The following is a 20,486-nucleotide window of genomic DNA, read 5'->3' as shown; positions in this document are numbered from 1 at the left end:
TATAAGCAGTTTATTAAAACCAATAAATATCCCCATAACTAGTGCTTAGATTTATGTTCTGGTTGAAGGTACACTTAAATAGTAAAATGCCAAAATCATATTAATATACATAATGCATAACAGTGTCAAAACATAACCGATTTCTCCCACTGTGTTATTTAACTGCAGCTAAACTCATATACATAAAACCTCATGAATTCTTATTCAAAATTCATAACCTGAAGTCCTACAAACTAAATCAACAGGATTTATTCATTTTTCAAACCCTCAAATAACAATGAGATATTTCGCATATAATCTTATTGCATTTATGCATGCTTTTGATTGTTTCATGCATTTTCTTTACACATGTAACTATTATATTTAGTCTAAATAAACTCTTGACTGTTAACCATATGCTGTGGGTCATACACGCAAGCCTGTGTATATGTGTGCGCTTCATCATCTCTAAACTCATGAAGCTGATCTGAAGCTATTAACATTGTTGTCCCAGCAAAAGCATCAGATTATAATCTACATAATCTAAAATTAAGCATCCCATAAACACTAATCCAATTACAGCGCAGACACAGACTTTCTTCCAAGAGTGCACTGCATTTCCGGCTAAAAATGTATGTGTCGCGAGCTCCGGCGAGCTACGTTCACATACAGCTCCGGAGTAATGAGATCCGCGATACATCTCTGTTGTGCGTGAGTACATGAGAAAGCAATGAGCGATTTCATTAGTTTCCATTCAGCGGCTTCATGATAGCCATTGGATGCCCCGCTGGGTGCGTTCTCCTCCACAACAGGGCCATAACAGGAACATAACTGAGAGAATATAGGTCTGCTGTTTGACACCCGTTCAAGAAGAAAGGCTGGAAACGGCACTTCAAGACTCAGCATGAGGCATCTGTGAGCTTTCAACAGCAACATGCTAAAGAGCCCTGATTAAGCTAACATAATGTTTAACATGCTGTTAAAATGCCTGATGCCAATGTATGTGCAATGTAAGTCCACACAAAAAAAAATCTAAATGGCCTCTGGTGACCCCTGAAAGATAATACATTGGCAACAAACAGCATTTACAGTAGACAGTTATCTGACACGAATGTCACTGAATTACGAGAAGAAGAAAAAAATCACAAGTGGCATATGCAAACAAATGATGCTAGAGCTTTTCTCAAAACCAATCTTTCTTTGCTTTGAGCCATTTTTGCAATTACTTTTAACCAAATTGTCCATTAGCAGAGTAAACACAGGATTAGATCTTATGTTGGACAATAAAAAAAACTAACATTTTTAACTTAATAATAAAAGAATATTCTTAATTTTAATGATATAAAACAATAAATCATTAAAATTAAGATGGTTTTAATAGGTTTTAGTTTCAGCTTTATAAAGTAAACATGTTTTAGTGAATAAAAAGTGAATATTTTTGTGAATATTTAATGAAGTATATTATGAATGACATTTCAAGTAATTGCCAAAGGTTTGATATTTATTCATGCAAAAACATTCATATATTTTAATGCATGGCAAGTAGTTCCAGATTCTAGTTTCCAGCTTATATTATATATTATATATACACAATACAGTAAAAATATGAATCCAATTTACTAATAATGACACTTCACTATATAAATTGATTTTTTTATAGCTACCTGTATATTTTATAAAGAGGTCCAATACTACACAGAAGGGGTCTTTGCTATCAAAACGTAGGAAAACCCCTGGCTTAAGTGTCCAAATATGTTTTGTCATTGTGACTGCTGAAGTTATGGGTCAGTCTAGCAGCTACGGTCTCTTTATAATAATAAAAAATTTATTTGGTAGAAAATATCAATGAAAGAATCAAATTGCATCTACAGGCTCATTTGCTAAATGTACTGTATCATGGTTATCAGCGAATGTCTCCCAGGAGCAATATCAGGGCTTTAGACAACATCAGATGACGGCACTTGACTCACAAACATTGTCTATTGAAACACACAATCAACGAAGCCTTTAGAGCACACCATAATAAAACAATCCATGTCTTTCTCACTTCACATAAACAAAGCACAATCATTTTGGCATTTTAAGCTGTAACTGTTGGTTTCCATTAGCGAGGAGTATTTTGTCTGTCTAGCTACACTGGATCCACCCCCTAAAAACACAGGTTGCATGGTGACAGCACCCATCCAATCCTGATTATGCACCCAAAACATTACATTTTTTTTCCTGGAACCTCTGACCTCAGCATCCAGTAATGCTCCATCATCTAATCATACACCCCCTCATTACATTTGGACTCAAAAAAGCCTGCTAGAAACATCTCAGACAACAGCTAGCTTCAAGATGGGGGGAAAAAAACATAATAATAAAGTTCTAAAAGCCGCCATGACCTCTTCAGAGTGTCACAAATCTCCCATTGGCTCTCCAGCTTTGGTTGAGGTGCCAGGAATGAGGAATGGCTTTGTCCTTTCAAAAGTGGTTCACCATCTTTCTTTCCAGGTCATGCTAGTTATGCTCTGAAATTTGCTTACCAAAAGTGGCTTGCCATAAGTCATAATGATTTAGCAAGTATTCATCTGTAGAAAACAAGATTATTGCTGAGCATTATTTACTGCATAATATCAAGATGAATTGTCCTTCTCTGGCCCTGCTGAAAAGACCTGTGAACATACTGCTGCCAAGTACTGCATTTGATGTTCCTAGAACAACATTTTAGTAAAATGTTCTCAAATCTTATCTTTACATACACCAAAAAGATTTAAGCAATGCTAAAGTAATAAGATTTCTGTTTAAGCTTAAATCCAAACTCATTGGTTGGTAGGAATGTTTTTCCACAACCAACAAGGAAGCTGATCCAAAAGCATGTCAAACTTGGTCAAGCAACAGTAAGCGCTGATGTTCAGACTTCTTAAGTAGCTAAATCAGTTAAATTTGGCATTGAGGTTCTCTGAAAGTGCAAGGACCAGTAAATATGATTTTGTCGAGTATGAGATGATCCTGGATCAAAATTCTGACCCAAAAATACTATTACAAATAGAGTGCAATGGCTAACTTGTAAGCTGTCCAAGCCTAAAACTAAAGATTGACTAAATTTGTTTGTTTGGTAGGAATGTTGCTCAAGGACATACTTGAATTTTGTAAAAAAAAAAAAAAAAAAAAAAATTTTTTTAGAAAAATTGTTGTTAAAAAAGACAAAAATGAGACAAATGCACCTCATGACAATAATTAAAACATACTAATGAAATTTAGGTAATTAGACTAAATTGTAACATTTTAGTAAAATTGCACCAATAAAAAAGATTACAGTAAATGTCACAATTTTGGTAAAATGACTTTTATACATTTAATATAATTACATTTTAAAAATATTAACGAAATATTGAATAAATATAAAAGATATTTAGTAGCACTTAAATATATAATGCAAAACACACCTTTAATGCATTACGTCTTGTAATTTACCTTACCTTACCTACTTATGTAGGCTATGTTCTGATTAATAACTCTAACCATAGCTATAACACATTATAATATATTTATTAACTGGTACACACTTAGAAAGTTTAATTCATCAAAACACATGACAAACAACAAATTTCAGACCTAACCAATCTGAAAATATTATAATGCTTTTTAACTTGGGTTACAGCTTTTTATTAAAAAGATATAACACACTGCAATGTTTATATGTTTACCTTTATAATGCTTTAAAATAAAGTGTTCTTATTAATTGACAAAATTATAATTTATGATTTAAAGATGTGTCACTTATTGTGTGTGCACCAAAAAACAAAGCAAATATTCACATGGCATCAACCAGTTTGCGTGTATTCGCATCTTTGCATTGACACACAAAAAATTTAATTCACTTTTGGTGTGCACAGACCTTAATGTTCATGGCAAGTATCCCCACTTATAGTGTTGTGCACACCAAAAGCAAATTAGATAATTTGCACAAGTAAATTACACTCAAAGTCAATGTAAAGATATAAATGATCCGAATTCGGCGATGCATTTGCTACCAATGCGCGATATATTGACCTCAAAATTTCAATTCAAAAGAAAATTTTCCGTGACAGGTTGTTGCGCAAGCCAATTATTGAAGAGCCTATTGACATGTTTGGTTTGACACATCCTGTTTTATCAGAATTTTTTTTTTTATAGTTTTTGTGTTTTTATTAATTCTAGTGATGCGATAAACATCCTGCGAGTAATCTAGAGCAAGTAACGCAATGCAAATATTGCTTCACTTTTGGTGTGACTTTTTGGTCTTCTTAACCTACTTAACCAGTAGCACTTCCTTGGTCAAACAACATCAACAGAAAAAATTATGGCTGACCATCTTAACAGAACCAAACTGGAACTAACCAGCCTGCAAATGCATGCTGGTTAAATCTAAGCAGATCTTTTCAGCAAGGAAGGTATAACTGGCTTTTGCCAGCTTGTGTATGCGGTTGTTTTCTATCCTTTGTGATATATGAAATAGACTGATGTTCTCTGGATCCATCCCATTGCCCACCACCACAGGAAACAACAAATACAGCTGCACGCGCAGCCTGGCAAATAGCGCAGCACACTAGCGAACACCCACAAACACACACTGTGCACTTGAACACAACCACCTACCATCCCACACACACTCTCTATGCGGCTCCCACACAAACACACATCAATAAATAATTACACCGACAATTAGATGGGGAGCACTCCAAGCCTGACCTGTTAAGAGATTTGCAACCTACACACATAGTTGCCATCTGAAAGGCAGGGGAGGGGGAGTCATTTTTCTTACTACCCAGTTAACTGGCTGACTTATTGATTTAAAATTACCATCACAGAGCGCTCATACAGTTGTCTACAGTACACTTTATTTGGCCGCTCTCAAGGCTTCGTTTGATCTGAATAGCTTATGTTGAGCTACAAAGGAGCAGGAAATGCAAATTTTGCCCCATTACAAGTGCATTCACAATGCTACCATCCACACAGGAAAGCACTGATACAATACTATAGCATAGACTACTGAGATCATGGACTTACGTTACACTCAATATAAAACCGTAAACCAAAAAAAAAACCTTTCTGGTTGCTTCTTCACAGTAGTGCTATATAAAGATAATAATAATAATAAAAATATAGCTGCAAGCAGCAATAACGGGGCCAAGCACTACAGAAGCAAGCTTCAGACGAATGGCAGGAATGAGTAATTAAAACCGTTTTAAGGTTATTTTAGGCAAAATGGCTTGAAAACAATAAACACAACAACTAGTAATAGGATTTATTGGCTTATCACGTGTAACCAATAGGTGGCGCTGTTACCAAATTAGTGTGGAATGGTCAGTGTGAGGTGATAATGACACATACAATGTTTGGTTTCGAAAATGTCAAAGCTTTGCTTAGATACAGCCTCAAACGCATGTTGGCATCCTTCCAGCCAATTGGTTGATGCGCTAAATGAGAAACGTTTCGTATATCGACACGAAATCCATAACTTTTTGTGAGCACAGTCTGAAGATGATTTGAAACAATTTTGGTGAAAGTCGGACCAACGGTTGATGAGGAGTTCGAAAAAGAAGGTTTTAACTGAAAATCAATATGGCGGACAGGAAGTTTGGCCAAATAAGGAAAACTTGGTGTCTATGTTGTCAGCTTGACCAAATGAATCTAATAAGACCAGCGACATTTCAATAGCTAGATTTATTCAAAAGTTATTAGCCTTTTTAAAAGTTTTGTTATAACTTTTGACCAATAGTTGGTGCTGTTTCGAAATATTTTGAGTACCTTCAGGGGATGGTGTTGTTGGCACATTCTGAGTTTCGTAATGTTACACCAAAGCATTTGTTTAGTATAGCATTTTATTTCACACAACTGTATTGAAGTCAATGGGAATTTCATGTTTTGTTCTATTATAGCGCCACCAAGAGGCTCAGTTTCACCATTTTTCACCAAGTGTCCTCAGATTGAGCCCATACATATGTGTGTCAATTTTGGTGAAAATATCTCAATTCACTTCAGAGTTATAGACATTTATATGAAAAAACATGTAAAAAATGACTGACACATGACTTTGATTGAATTGTACTACCCCTTACTATTAATATTTTCGAATTTGGGCATTGGTGCATAGCTATCGACCTATGTTTTTGAACTTCTGACGGTGGTTTCGTCTCGATCGGACAAGCGGATTCGAAGATTTAGCCAAATAGTTTTTAAGCACTAAATCACAACACTATACAAACCGTAAGGCGAAACCTAGCATGTTTGGTATCGTAGGACTCGGTAAGGATTCAGGAGTCCAATTTGATGAGTCTCGTGAAAATAAATCGAGCACACCCAAAGTTAAAAGCATTTGAAAAAAACAATGCACCACTAGGTGGCGCTGTTTCGAAACTTCTCACGCTCCTTCAGGACACTGTACTGATGACCCATACCAAGTTTCGTAACAATCCGTTGATGCGTTCTTAAAATACAGCATTTTAGCACAAAATTAAAAATGGCCGACAGTCAAAATGGCTGAAATAGTAAAATTGGATATCAGTAGACTCGGCATATTGCCCTGAATCTAACATTACCAATTTTATGACTTTTGGACAAACTGTTCAGAAGTTATAAGCAAAAATAGCAATTTTTCATATCTCCGGACCAGTAGGTGGCGCTGCACCGAAACACAGCATGTAGCCTCAGGTCATGCTTATTGTGACATGTACCAAGTTTGGTCTTAATACGATAAATCGTTGCAGATATACAGCCTTACGACGGCGAATCAATTTGAATATAACTTTTTTGTCAGCACTGACTGAAGATGATCTGGTTAAATTTTCGTGTAAATCGGACAAACCGTCTGGGACGAGTTTGAAAGAGTAGGTTTTCGAAAAATTCAAAATGGCGGCCATATTTCTATGATGAAAAATGACTTCACAGGGTGCAATCAAATCGACATGAGCTCAGGAATCAGAGAAAAAAAGAATTTTGTTGATTGGCCTTACGGTTAAAAAGTTATTAACAAAATATAAGTGAAATTTTGGACAGTTGGTGGCGCTAGAGGGAATGACTTAGACACACCAAAATTGGTGTACTTAATGTTGGCACTGTCCTCTATCAGAATGTCAAACCATTACAACTTTCCCGCAATCGGTTCTATGGGCTGCCATAGACTCCCAGTCGGAAGAAGGAAGAATAATAATAAATATAGCTGCAAGCAGCAATTACGGGGGCCAAGCACTCCACCGGCAAATTTAGGAGCTAAGCATGGCATGAAGGACCACACCAAAAGCAACAGTGATCAATTACAGTAATTTTAGGATGATTGTAATTGAAATTCATAACCTAGTAATATGATTAAATGGCTTATCACTTTTGACCAAGAGGTGGCGCTGTTATCAAATCATTTTGGCGTGTTCTGTGAGAGATGAAAATGGCACACACAAAGTTTGGTGTCAATATGCCAAAGCATTGCAATGAGACCAGTTTCATTGCAATAGGCTAATGCATTAAAAAGTTATTAGCATTTTTATAAGTGTAATTATTCATGGTTAATGAATGGTTTATTACTCTTGACCAATAGGTGGCGCTGTTACCAAATGTATGTGGCATGGTCAGTGTGAGGTGGCGATGACTCATACAAAGGTTGGTGCAAATATGTCAAAGCATTGCAGAGATACAGCCTTAAATGCATTTTGGCATCCTTCCAGAAAATTCGTTGATGTGCTAAATGAGAACAGTTTTTTGCCAGCATGGTCTTGTCAAATTTGGTGAAAATCGGGCTAATGGTCTAGGAGGAGTTCGACAAAAAAGGTTTTCAACATTAATCAAAATGGCGGACAGGAAGTATGGGAAATTTTCCATTCAAAAAGTTATAAGCCAAAATATGCATTTTTAATATCTGGTGGCGCTGCGTCGAAACACTGCAGGTAGTCTCAGGTCATGCTCATTATAACACACACCAAGTTTGGTCTCAATATGCCAAACCGTTGCCGAGATATAGCCTCACATGCATTGTCAATTTTCCTTCTTTGTTTCCCCTTTAAGGAAGAAAAATCTGCAGAGGATTCCCTTAATCTCAAACCTGTGTTCCAGAGCACGATAAATAACTATGGAAAAACGATTAGCCCCAAGGCTATTGAGGTGGATATAGTTTCATCTATATGATTTTTCAATATCCAGTCATCTCTGATCAATACCCCACAGGGAAGGAAGCACAGATGGGAAGCCATTAAAGTGTAATCCAGTACAATATCTTTTTTGCATGTCCGTTTAGAGCTCCCACATGGACTTGTTCTCTCATTTCCTTGAGCTGTTCTTAAGAGTCAAAAAAGAAACCTAAGTGAACACCAACAGCAAGCAAATGATATTCAATGTCATGATTAAATCACCAAGTCTTTCATTGGGGAAGTCTCAATGGCATCAGAGATTAAAAGACAAGACAGAAAATCTTTCTGCCTTCAGTCTGAGGGAAAAACAGAACCAATGAAAGAAGGATAACTTCTAGCAATCAAAATCACCAGGCAAGTGATCAACTGAGATAAGTGATAATGTAATTATGCAAAGGAGCAAAGGGTGAGGAGTTTGTCCTGGCATATTTTCATTCATCAATTAAACAACAATTTGTCTCAATGCCACACACAAAATCAGCTTAAAGTCATTCGATAATGTTCATACTCAAGTACAGAAGTGACGAGTGTGTATTGTTGTTTGTTGTTATTGTGTGCAGTTGTTGTGCTCATTAATATCACATGTGGACATACTGAAAAACTCATTAGCAATGTTAATATGTTTTTGTTCTGCTTTTTCCCCTTCTTCTGTTTTTTTATTTTAATTTTTTACGGGCACAATTCAGATGGTTGGAAACCAGCTTGCATCTGGCACAGAAGGTGACCTGGAACTTTTAAAAGTTCCTCTTGTTACATTCCGCCATAAATTCGGAATTTTTGGAGGAGAGTCTGGCATGCAAGCTGCATGGAAATAGACATAGAGACGCCACCATCCAACAGAATAATCTCTATATCCTGTAGATCAATAGGTTTGAAAACATAAGAAAGACTCATATCAGCATCTGAATGGGACACTTTGGCAGCAAAGTACAAATTTAGTATTCAGCTTCCTAAATGCTGCTGCATCATAATGCTGTATTGAATAATATTAGAGGCCCTTCCTGTATATGAACAAAAGTGTCCATTATAGTCGTCAGTTATTTTATAAAGAAAAGGCCAATGAAATGAATTACAGTGAAAAAGTACTACTGCCAGCCTTGATAAGAAACAGGATAGAGAAGTCTGTGTGTAATTATTATTTGACTCTGCTGATGTGTCGTTGATGGATTGCAACACAGTGTCGCAGATGGTAATCAAGCACCATCATGTATGGTTTCTCATTTACATATATGCATAGCTTTACCATGAACAACAGGACAGGTGGGCAGAAGAAAGACGTCAAAAGTGCTTACTGTCTGTCTGTCCAATCGCGCACATCTCTCGTTGTTTTTCCCACTCCAGTCGGCTTTCCGTCTGTCTGCACGTGTGTCTCCCACAAAGCCTTCTGAATTATGAAAGTGTGCTTTGTGATTGGAAAATGACGACATTAATTGCTTGTAAGCAGAGCGCAGAGGCAGAGGGATTTTTGATCATGCACTGATTGTGATGGGCTATAAATGAATAACACAAGGTGAGTGAGGGTGAATTATTCATAAGCTGGAAGCTTGCCGGTGGAGGACCCTCAGAGCGTTATCTTTTCATCCAATTCAGCCAGCCATGCCGCCATCATTACCAAGGCAGATTGCTCCAGGCCCGTTATTATAATGGCAGCAGTTATTATCGTTAATGCCACTGTCAGTTATTCGCAGAAGGATTCTTCCACTGTGGCCGCTACCATCAAAAACTACATTAGAGCATATGGTTTACACTACCCACAATGCACTATAAAGACAACTGTTAAGATTATGAACAAGGCAAAGTAAAGCCCCAAATATTTCTCATAATAAACAAAAACTTAATTTCAAAATGTGTTGGAAGCCAAATAAGTATTGCATTTTCAGCAAGTATTAGATCGAAATAGTCTTATTGATTATTTTTATGGCAGAGCAACAGGGGATAGTTCAGCCAGAAATATTATTTATTGTCATTATCATGCAGTTTCAAACGTATGCATTACTTTCTTCTGTAGGACACAAAAGATATCTTCACACAATGACAGTCAATGTTGTTGTGCTTCAAATTATCTTTTCATGTTCCACAAAAGAAAGAAATATGTGTTGGTCTCTCTATTTTCTTCATGAATTTTCCACCAATTTTCTTTACGGAAAGCACAATTTTATTGAATAAAATTACTTAGTATATGACATAAAAAAGATAGCATAAGGTCTCAATCAAACCTGCTTTTGAAAGAGAGTCTATGACAGCTGAATAACAGCAGGTCTCTCTAACTGTGATATGTATTCTGATAGGTGATTACAATTCACCATATGATGGATGGTAAAATGAATTTCTGTCTAGTTTGAATTTTAGAGCTTTGATGTATGTGCTAACAGTTTGATCAAATCACATATTGCTATTATAAACTGAAGCGAATATTATGTTTTCTCATTTCAGGCATTTAATAAAAGTTGTCAGAGAAATGTAATAATTCATAACCCACTAGTGATATGACAAAATACGGAAGATGAGGTGTCATGGCATAAGAATTGTGAAACAATAACTACATCACTGAAACTGCATCATAATATATCATAATACTACATGAGAAGCAAAATCTGCACACTTTCTCGATCCTTATCTGCCTCCCTTCCCTTCATCTTCCTTTCTTTCATAATCACCAGCTCCATCCTTCTATTTTTTATTACTCTCACAAGTCTCTGACTCGCTCCATCAGCCAAAATGTGTTTCCTCTTGTATGTCTGAGTACAGTCGAATCACCCAGGAACATGCTGCACATATAATAGAAGGGAGGATTTGGGCTGTTCTCTGGGAATAATCCCCTCATTCTGTGCTAGAGCATTGTGTTTGGTGTAGAACTGCCGACTTGGCTTTTTCCTATGATAGCCTATGTAGAGAGCACAGCTAAGAGCGCTATTGATTAGCAAGTAAGCTATGCGCCTGCACACTAGCCTCTCTGTGGCTATCCACATTGTTCTGACACCAGAATGAAGGTCCCAAGAGGACTTGGACAACAAAAACAGGACAACTTTAAGAGTTTAAATCAATTATCACTTGAGGAAATGGACACGTGAGGCAAGAAAGTGACAGGGCACTAATCCCATGAACTGAGCTAATGATGTGGCTGGGCTAGTTAATCTGACTTGAGAATGGAAGTTTCCCTGTTAAGCAACAGTGAGATTCTCAGGCCCTGCTTCCATGGACATGGACAAGATATTCCCAGCTGCTTTACCGCACCAATGATCTGGAAATAACATGCATTCTATAATCGACTGAATGCTACAACACCCATCAACACTGGAACTGAGTTGAGGGACTTAAGGTACTTTCATTAATTTACAAACAAGTCAGAACTAAAGTCAACAGTGCACCTGGTATCTTGCTTGTTAATGTAACAATATAGTTAGTGAGTGTGACTTACTGAGTTGATGCAGTTCAGTTCCTTGTTGAGGAGCCAGGGCAGGGATAGTTTTCCTTCACCCCTGTAGCAGGATTGTATCCTCTCCTTAATCTTTTCCTTGATTTTTCGCAGTGTGAACAGGCACAGGGCTGATTCTTTCGGTGGCTTGGCCCGGTTCTTTTGGCCCTGAGCAAAAACGGTAAACAACACCTCTTCCTGTTCAGAGATACCCAATGATCGCGCCAGCTTGGCACCAGGCCGACTGAGGTAGGCATCTTGAACCAATCTGTATTCCACACCATCCTTGGTACAGCCAATAGGAAACTCTACATAGGAGTAGAACTTGGGGTCATCCACACAGAGGCGGACAATCTTGGAGGTGAAGAACTGTTCACCACTGGCATCTGGCGAAGTAAGTTGGGTGTCCAGCTGGAGAGTTAGATAGTAGATGAACTGCTCACTGCTAAAGCCATAGACGTAGTAGATGTCAAAAGTAGGGAACTTGGAAAGTGTGTCGGATGGAATCTTGAGCTGTGAGGAGACAAACTCATCCTGGTAGACAAAGCTGAACATTTCAGCATTCTCCTCATTAGCCATCAGCTTACGACTGGAGAGAGTTGGGAAGTACTCAGATTTTCCTTCGATGGGTGTACCTACGAACAATTTGCCGCTGTCTTCACCTTGGGTTCCACTAATAACAACTCCTGACATAGTGCCCGCCTCGGACACACTTGAAAGGTAGTGCTCCTTGCGGTGATGTGGCTCACCAAGTTTGAAGAGGTCATCCAGTCGGAGGAACTGGCATATACCCTGTGAGGTGCTTCCACATGCAATGAGCCTGTTCTGTCCTGAATCCAGAAGCAACAGCTTGTTGACATTGCTAGTCTGTGATAGCTCATGAGGGCAAGACTGAACACCAGGTGGTGGGTAACATTTCTCATTATCCACCACAGGACCGGTAACATGGTTTCGGAGCTTGGTGAGGTTGCTGGAGAGCTTGTAGATCCAATTGACAGCACCGACGTAAACTTCACCCGTTTTGTTATGGACAACCAAATGTGTAAGCCCTCCCTCTGGTGGGGTAAAGGTCCGGAAGTAAGAGAGGTTAACATTGAGCCCCTCATATTGAGGGAGGAACGAGAGGAAGAAGAGGAGGAGGAATGCCTCGCGAAGAGAGGCGGGAAGGGGCCTCCTCCCATATGGCAGCATTTTGAATATCTTTCTGAGAGGAAGTGGTAGGCCAGGTGATCTGTTCACCTTTGTGATCTTGGGCCCGGAAAAAAACCTGAACAGCGTCTGTCAGTCTATGGCGGGGAGAGCGACTTATTGACTCAGTGTCCTCTCTGCTCTCTCTCTCAGCACCGAGTTGTCGTCTACACCATCATCTGCAGTGCCATGGCCGCTAGCCCTGCAAGGGTAGAAAAACACATCATGAGTGTTGGAGAAAAACAGAATAGAACATTGTCTATTGATTCGACTGGAGTTTAAAAGTTCTTCCTGCCCAAGAGAAAAAAGAGCTCATAATACATAAACACATTTATCTTACAGTGGGGCCCTGGGTGGAATCCTATACAACATTTAAAGGGTTAGTTCACCCAGATAGCAAAATTATGTTATTAATAACTTACCCTCATGTTGTTCCAAACCCGTAAGACCTCTGTTTATCTTTGGAACACAGTTTAAGATATTTTAGATTTAGTCCGAGAGCTCTCAGTCCCTCCATTGAAGCTGTGTGTATGGTATACTGTCCATGTCCAGAAAGGTAAGAAAAACAACATCAAAGTAGTCCATGTGACATCAGAGGGTCGGTTAGAATTTTTTGAAGCATCGAAAATACATTTTGGTCCAAAAATAGCAAAAACGACGACTTTATTCAGCATTGTCTTCTCTTCCGTGTCTGGCCTGTTGTGAGAGAGTTCCAAACAAAGCAGTGTGGATATCCGGTTCGCGAACGAATCATTCAGTTCACCAAATCGAACTGAATCGTTTTAAACGATTATCCAATATCCCGGAGTAATGCATGCACTCAAACAGTACACTGACTGAACTGCTGTGAAGAGAGAACTGAAGATGAACACTGAGCCGAGCCAGATAACGAACAATAAACTGACTCGTTCACGAGTCAAGAACCGGTTGCATCGGTTTTCGGATCACCAGTAGTTCTTTCGGACAGTTCAATTCAATAAACCGGGTGAAGAAAACAGTTCACCGGTTCTTTTGCGCTCGACGTAATGGCGTCATTTGCGATGATTGCCCTTGATTCAAGCCTTCGGTTTACCCGCGCTCATAACACTTTCACAGAATCAGTTCCGAATCAATCACCAAAAGAATCAGTTCAGTTCAGGCGCTCTGTGTGTCAGTCTGCTTCACACTGAATCACACATGCACAGTATCATCAGCTCCTCAGTTCTCGAATCGGACGCGTCTGACAGAAACGGTTCTTGACTCGAGAACGAGTCAGTCTGTTGTTCGTTATCTGGCTCGGCTCGGTGTTCATCTTCAGTTCTCTCTTCACAGCAGTTCAGTCAGTGTACTGTTTGAGTACATGAATTACTCCTGGATATTGGTTTGTTTTAACTCTGAGGGAGTGTCAGCCACACTAAAAAAGTTAACAGCTTAAGTCATTTGTGGATTAATGCATATTAGAGATGCGAACCGTTTAAAACGATTCAGTTCGATTTGGTGAACTGAATGATTCGTTCGCGAACCGGATATCCAGACTGCTTTGTTTTGAACTCTCTCTCACAACAGACACGGAAGAGAAGACAATGCTGAATAAAGTCGTCGTTTTTGCTATTTTTGGACCAAAATGTATTTTCGATGCTTCAAAAAATTCTAACTGACCCTCTGATGTCACATGGACTACTTTGATGATGTTTTTCTTACCTTTCTGGACATGGACAGTATACCGTACACACAGCTTAAACGGAGGCACTAAGAGCTCTCGGACTAAATCTAAAATATCTTAAACAAAGATAAACGGAGGTCTTACAGGTTTGAAACAACATGAGGGTAAGTTATTAATTACATAATTTTGCTATCCGGGTGAACTAACCCTTTAATGAGTGTGTCAAGCTTGCAGACAGCAGTGCACTCCACAAACTCCACACTGAGAACTCGTCTGATAGACCTGCTGTGCCCCTAAATATTTCAGACAGTCTGTGCCAACTCAGCTGGCACAAAAAGGAAAGAAAATAGAGCAGGAGAGAGTAGATGAGAAGAGGAATGAGGAAAAAGTGAGCGAAGCCATAACCGTAGACTAGTTTACGAATTCACCTTGAAGAATGCCATAAGCTCAGAAGCGTCAGCAATAAACATTCTCATTTCCTCACGCTTACTCAGAGAAGCCATTCAAGTTGACCTCACATAAAACAAAAGCACTTTCCTTGAACCACGGGTTTTAAAATACCACAGTACAGACAACATGCCCTCAACCACAGGGCTGCGGAAAGAGAGACAATCCATCAAATTTGTTCTAATTGAAAGTCTAATGACATTCATGTGATCATGGGCGATGAAGAGGAGCTCTGGGTGTCCAGCTACATCCTCAGAGTGCAAAGCCACTAAAACAAGGGCAGTCTCAGGCCTCTCATCTAGCCAGCAGCAGGGACTGTCTGCTGCTGTGACCTTCTCCAGTGTTCAAAACAGAAGCATCATTGTATCTCAGATGACATTTATCTCACTTCACAAGACTATTGAGCGAGGAGACTGCCTCTGGGTCTCATTCACCACTCGATGCTGTGAGCCATACTGCAGGCGGACTGTCATGCGCAAATTACGAAACAGCTGTGCGAGAGACCAGACACATTTACACATGTCAACACATCATATAGTTTACTAGATAGGCCAACATGCTACACATCATCTGAGTAAAATGGGGGAAAATGTATTCATTCAAAATTAAATTGTTGTTTACCATGTGGAAAATAGCAAAAAAAACTGTATGTTTTTGTGTCATACTTTAGTCAATAGTGTTTATTGATTAAAACTACTGTCATGAGGCATCAATATCCAAAGTGACTCCCTGGGGATCGAACCCATGACCTTGGTGCTGCTTGTGATATGCTCTATGCATAGGACTTTTTACTTGGAAAGACATTCAGATCAAGTCTGTTAGAAGACAAAGTTTAAAGTATCACTGCATTTTGCAAACACATGCAATATTGGAGGAAAAATGGCACAGACCTCAAAGTGCACTGACACAATTGGACAAAAATAACAACAAAATAAAAATTTGATAATATGAGGCATTTAAAAATGATTTTCAGCTATTCTGAGCTTTATACCGTCTCACAATATTTGCTGTGTAATGTAGTGTGCTGACAAGGATCCAAATATCTCTACTCTGTATTGATCATCACAACTGAGCTCTTCTAAGCTCAACTGACTGAGAATCCGCACTCCGAGGTTCTTTTTGGCTCTGTCATACAGGGACACTGTCAAAGCAAATTCCCAGCAGTAAAAAAACATAAAAAAATTGCCTATAAATAATCAAGTAACTAACTAAATAACTCCACAACACACTTAAAACTGAATTTAGCAGTGCTGCACCTGACCCATTACACACTATAAAAACAAAGCTGTCAAAAGTTTTGACTTATCTGGGACAAATATATGCTAATGAGGCAGCGGAAGCTGCTTAAATGCAGATCCAAGTGTCCACTTTATCTCAGAAAATGAAAAAAGAAAGAAAGATAAATTATAATAAACAAACTGCTGCAGCAAAATTACAGAACACGTGCTGCAATTTATAACACTGCACCGCAATGCTATTTGTGAGGGATACAGCAATTATGACATCCCACCCACTTGCTCCAAACAGGCCCACATCAAGGATAAAGGTGAAATTGGATGAATCAATTAGAGGAGGTATGGGAGTTGCATGGTACCTTCAGGATAGCAAAACCTGCCCAGCTCAGAAAATGGCTGGCGGGACCAAGGTATCCGCAATGATTTATTGCTTGTGGCACATAAATTACAGCACAAGCCATGAAAACGGCCCCTCATACTTAAGCAAATTTATACAGAGCACCTCTTTAACATGGAGGTCACATCGCTGAGCATTGTGGGGTAGAAGGCAGGCAGGACTCAGTGATGGCCACAACTAAACCACCCAGAGAGGCTCTGCATAGCGGGATCTGCTTTCTATTACAAGCACGCAGACACACTCACATACATCAATACATAGAGGCCTTAATCCACAAACACACACACAGGCAAGGCTTTTTATTGTTCTGCTTCTTTCTTTATGTCTTTCTGTCTTGAAATACTTAATTCATTCATTTTGCCTTTCTGTCTATTATGCCAATCCTATCTCGTTTTTTGTGAAAGCTTTATGTCCTTCCTTTCTCTGTTTCACTCCATCACTCCTATCCACAATTAAAAACCAGCAACATTATCAGGTGTCTAAACATGAAAACAGATTCTGGACTGCATAATAAATGTAAATCCATAATAATGAATCCAATTTGTGTAATCAAATTAAGACATCAGATTAGTGTAATAAAATTAGAGCAAAAAACAAAAATGTGTGCAGGACAAACATTTAAAGATTATTACCGTTAAGCCAGGCATTCACCACCAAACCAGTGGAAGACGTTTACTGATAAGCAGCAAGAAAAACATTTGCCTGAGCACTAGGAAAAGACGTTGTTCACAAAATGCTACATATTTGCAATTATATTAGACAAACTGTATAACACCAGCAGTAGTATATTTTGATTTAATCGAGATATTAAAACCAGTCAGCTTCGATTTAGCCCCCAATATTAAAAAAGCAATAATAGCCTCAATCCAGTGAGACCTCCGGTGAAAGTGATATTTTAGCAGAGCTACACTGTGACTGTGATCATGGGGGTGGGGTGATAGAGGAAACAATGACTTGTTGACAGAGGGAAATGATTTGCGATACAGAGCTTTGGAACGACATCTCATCTTATTCAGCTAAAGGTATGATATAGCAATGCGAGTTTGCTTCAGTCTAGGTAGCCAATCTTTGATGCTAAATAACAGATTGTGAGTTTTATGAGGATGATGATTTGGCAGGGGTGCCCAACCCTGTTCCTGGCGATCGACTATCCTGCAAAGTTTGGCTCCAACCCTAATCAAACACACCTGCCTTTAATTTTTAAGTGAGCCTGAAGACCTTAATTAGTTGCTTCAGGTGTGTTTGATTAGGATTGGAGCTAAACTTTACAGGACAGTCGATCGCCAGGAGCAGGGTTGGGCACCCCTGATTTAGAGGGATGCAGCAGCTTTAAGTGTGTGTGACTGGCCGAGGGAATGACTCCTTCATGCCAGAGAGAAGAGGAGAAATAAAAAGCTGACAGAAACAATAGTGGTTAAAATGCGCCAATGACTGCAATTTCTGCAGTTCCTTAGTTCAGCCTTATGTACACATATTTTAAAAAGCAAAAACAGCCAAATAGTAACTGTTCCAGTGGGAGTTGATGACAAGAAACTGCATCTGCAGCACATTTAACAAGTGAGGCAGAATATTCAGAAGGAAATAATGTAGGACAGAGGCTGAATTGAAAAAATAAATGAAAGGTCAGCTCATAGGAGAAAAGTCTTAACATCTTTTAAGAAGATTTTCATGAATCCTGGCCTCTGGACTCTACAACACAACAACAATTTTATTCCCTTAGTAAAATTATAGTATAGTTTTCTGGCGTGTCGATTACCATTTGTACTGTATAATAACAGTTTTATTACAAATGCTATGGTTAAACTATGGTGAGTGTAACAAAACCATGGTTAATTTGTGGTTACCATGGTTTAACTATAGTAACCATGTTTTGTTTTTTGTTGTTTAATTTGTAGTAAAACCATAGTTAATTTTCACAAGTGTTGGAACAAAGTCTCTTTAAGACAAGTCATGTCATTCGGCAGCCATCTTTGAAACGCCTCTTGGGCATCCAAGTGCAGCTCGTATCTCTTTGAACGGGGAAACATCAAATTCTGGCCATAGTGAGCATTGCATTTTTCCCCATTCAAAAGTATACTAGTGATATGTCTTGGGTATTCTTTGGTTGGAACGTTAAATGTTAACATACAATATTACTAACAAATCTTGCTTTACAAAAAAACAATGCTACTGCTGTTGCTTATTCTTATGGTTATGGCTTAATCACTGTATTCAACTCAAATGTATTAATTAGATTAGATCTGTGCTACAGACTAAAACATTATAGGCTATCCCAAATAATGCAGTTAGTTGACAATAGGTATGCTAGTACTTTACTAATAAGGAATTTTCACATGCCAAACAATAAACCGAACTACAAAAATAACAGAAAATGAGAGAAACTTGGTGGACTCTCAAATTAAGCCAGCAAACACACCCTGGCAACTGCACAGAAATGTGCCAAGAACAACTCTGAACACTTTAGTAACTAAACTTGGTCAGGGTAGGTGCCATTTTGAATTTAACATGGATGAAAACAAGGCTATGAGGGATAGACTCACAGTCTTTACAACGGCGGCAACTGTGAAGGTTCTAGATCATGTAATTTTCACAATTCAAAACTTTATGGATTTTTCGTCTACTGTTTCGTCAGCTGAACAGTCAGTATGTTGTTTAAAAAAAAATCCATTGAATGCACACTACTACCCCTCACAGACTCTTTTTATTCCGGTCAAAAATTAAATATGGCGCAACCCTTGTTAAAGGCTATACTATATAAACACCCAGGCAACCACCTTATCTTTTTCAGAAAAAAAATATTTTCAAGGAATCAAAATGTAATAATTTATTTATAAAAGTTATTATTTTAATTAAATATTAATAATTAGATAATCGTGACAAATAAGACAATTAGAAATAAGAAAATTAGAAAAATATTTTTAGATTTTTAGAATTGTTTGGAAAATTCAAAACTTTCTTTGTAAAAAAAAGAAAAGAAAAAAAGAAAAAGAAAAAAAGATTTTTATGTAATTAAAGTAGTGAATATCAATTTCAATGCAATATTCATATACATTTTAACCTGTATTATAAGTTAATCAAACACCAGTGTGGGATGGGTTATATGCAGCATCTAGAAAAAAAAAAAAAAAAAAACATTTGCTCTGCTTCTCACTGATTGCTAATTGCTAATCTAATACTGCCAGACTAATCCTGCCATGTTTAAATGACCAGCGCAAGTCACACTCCGCCTCCATTCAGGTTGTTTAACTCTACAGAACGCTCTCTCGTGCTGAGGGTGGTTATTGTTTCGGTTTGACTAATGGCAGTGCAGCGGGGAGGGCCCGGTGTCTGCAGGAGTAGAGGACACTGAGGAGGTGATTGTGTGCCAGGCCTGTTGCACTGTGGATTTGCCAAAATCAGAGAACACTGTCCTTCTTTTATAGCGTCACTCCTTAGCATGTGACCCACTGACACCATGATAACTGCCCCCAAACCACCAACAACTTCATACAGCAGGTTTTCTTTTTTATATATTTAAATTTAAAATTTAAACAGGTGCATTTTGGGAAGAGAAAAAAACAGTGGTACTAGATTTGCATGGCACATTAAACTGTGGTTCACAACTGGTTTGGGGTTTCTACAGTTTAAGAAAAAATATATATTTTGTCCGAGAGCTTTCTGACCCTCCATTGAAAATTTAAATAAAGTTTTAAAAAATTAATATTACAATTAACTGCTTAAACATGAAATAGTATAAAATTATGAAAATGTCAATGGCTTTAGGTTTTTGGCAGCCAATATGTGGTCTGCTCAAACTATGTTTGTTCATGTTGTGCAAGTGCATACTGGGTTACATTTGTTTTGTTCATGGCTTTTGAATGGGCATCTCTCAAAGACACATTCATTCTGCCATCTGTCTAATTTGACCATTTTCTAGTGAGTAACAATCAATTTTGTACCAAAATACTGCAGATTTTGATTGAACACATGGCCTGTGAGGTCAACAGTAAAAGAATTGAGAATTATTTTCACTTTTTATTGTCCACCAGTTACAAATCAA

General features: G+C 38.2%; 1 protein-coding gene across 3 annotated transcripts in view; it reads right to left on the bottom strand.

Annotated features, from left to right (window-relative positions):
* The window catches only part of LOC132118402 (plexin-A1-like), a 239,357-nt gene that overhangs the window by 201,683 nt on the left and 17,188 nt on the right, over positions 1-20,486 (bottom strand). For all 3 annotated transcript variants that reach the window (XM_059528225.1, XM_059528223.1, XM_059528224.1), the window contains exon 2: positions 11,542-12,928. In XM_059528225.1, the coding sequence (XP_059384208.1) occupies positions 11,542-12,729 (1,188 nt within the window). In that variant the 5' untranslated portion in view covers positions 12,730-12,928. The remainder of the gene's footprint in view (positions 1-11,541; positions 12,929-20,486) is intronic.

The sequence above is a fragment of the Carassius carassius genome, chromosome 37, assembly GCF_963082965.1.
Source record: "Carassius carassius chromosome 37, fCarCar2.1, whole genome shotgun sequence".
NCBI lineage: Eukaryota > Metazoa > Chordata > Actinopteri > Cypriniformes > Cyprinidae > Carassius > Carassius carassius.
This window is presented reverse-complemented; position numbering and strand designations above follow the sequence as displayed.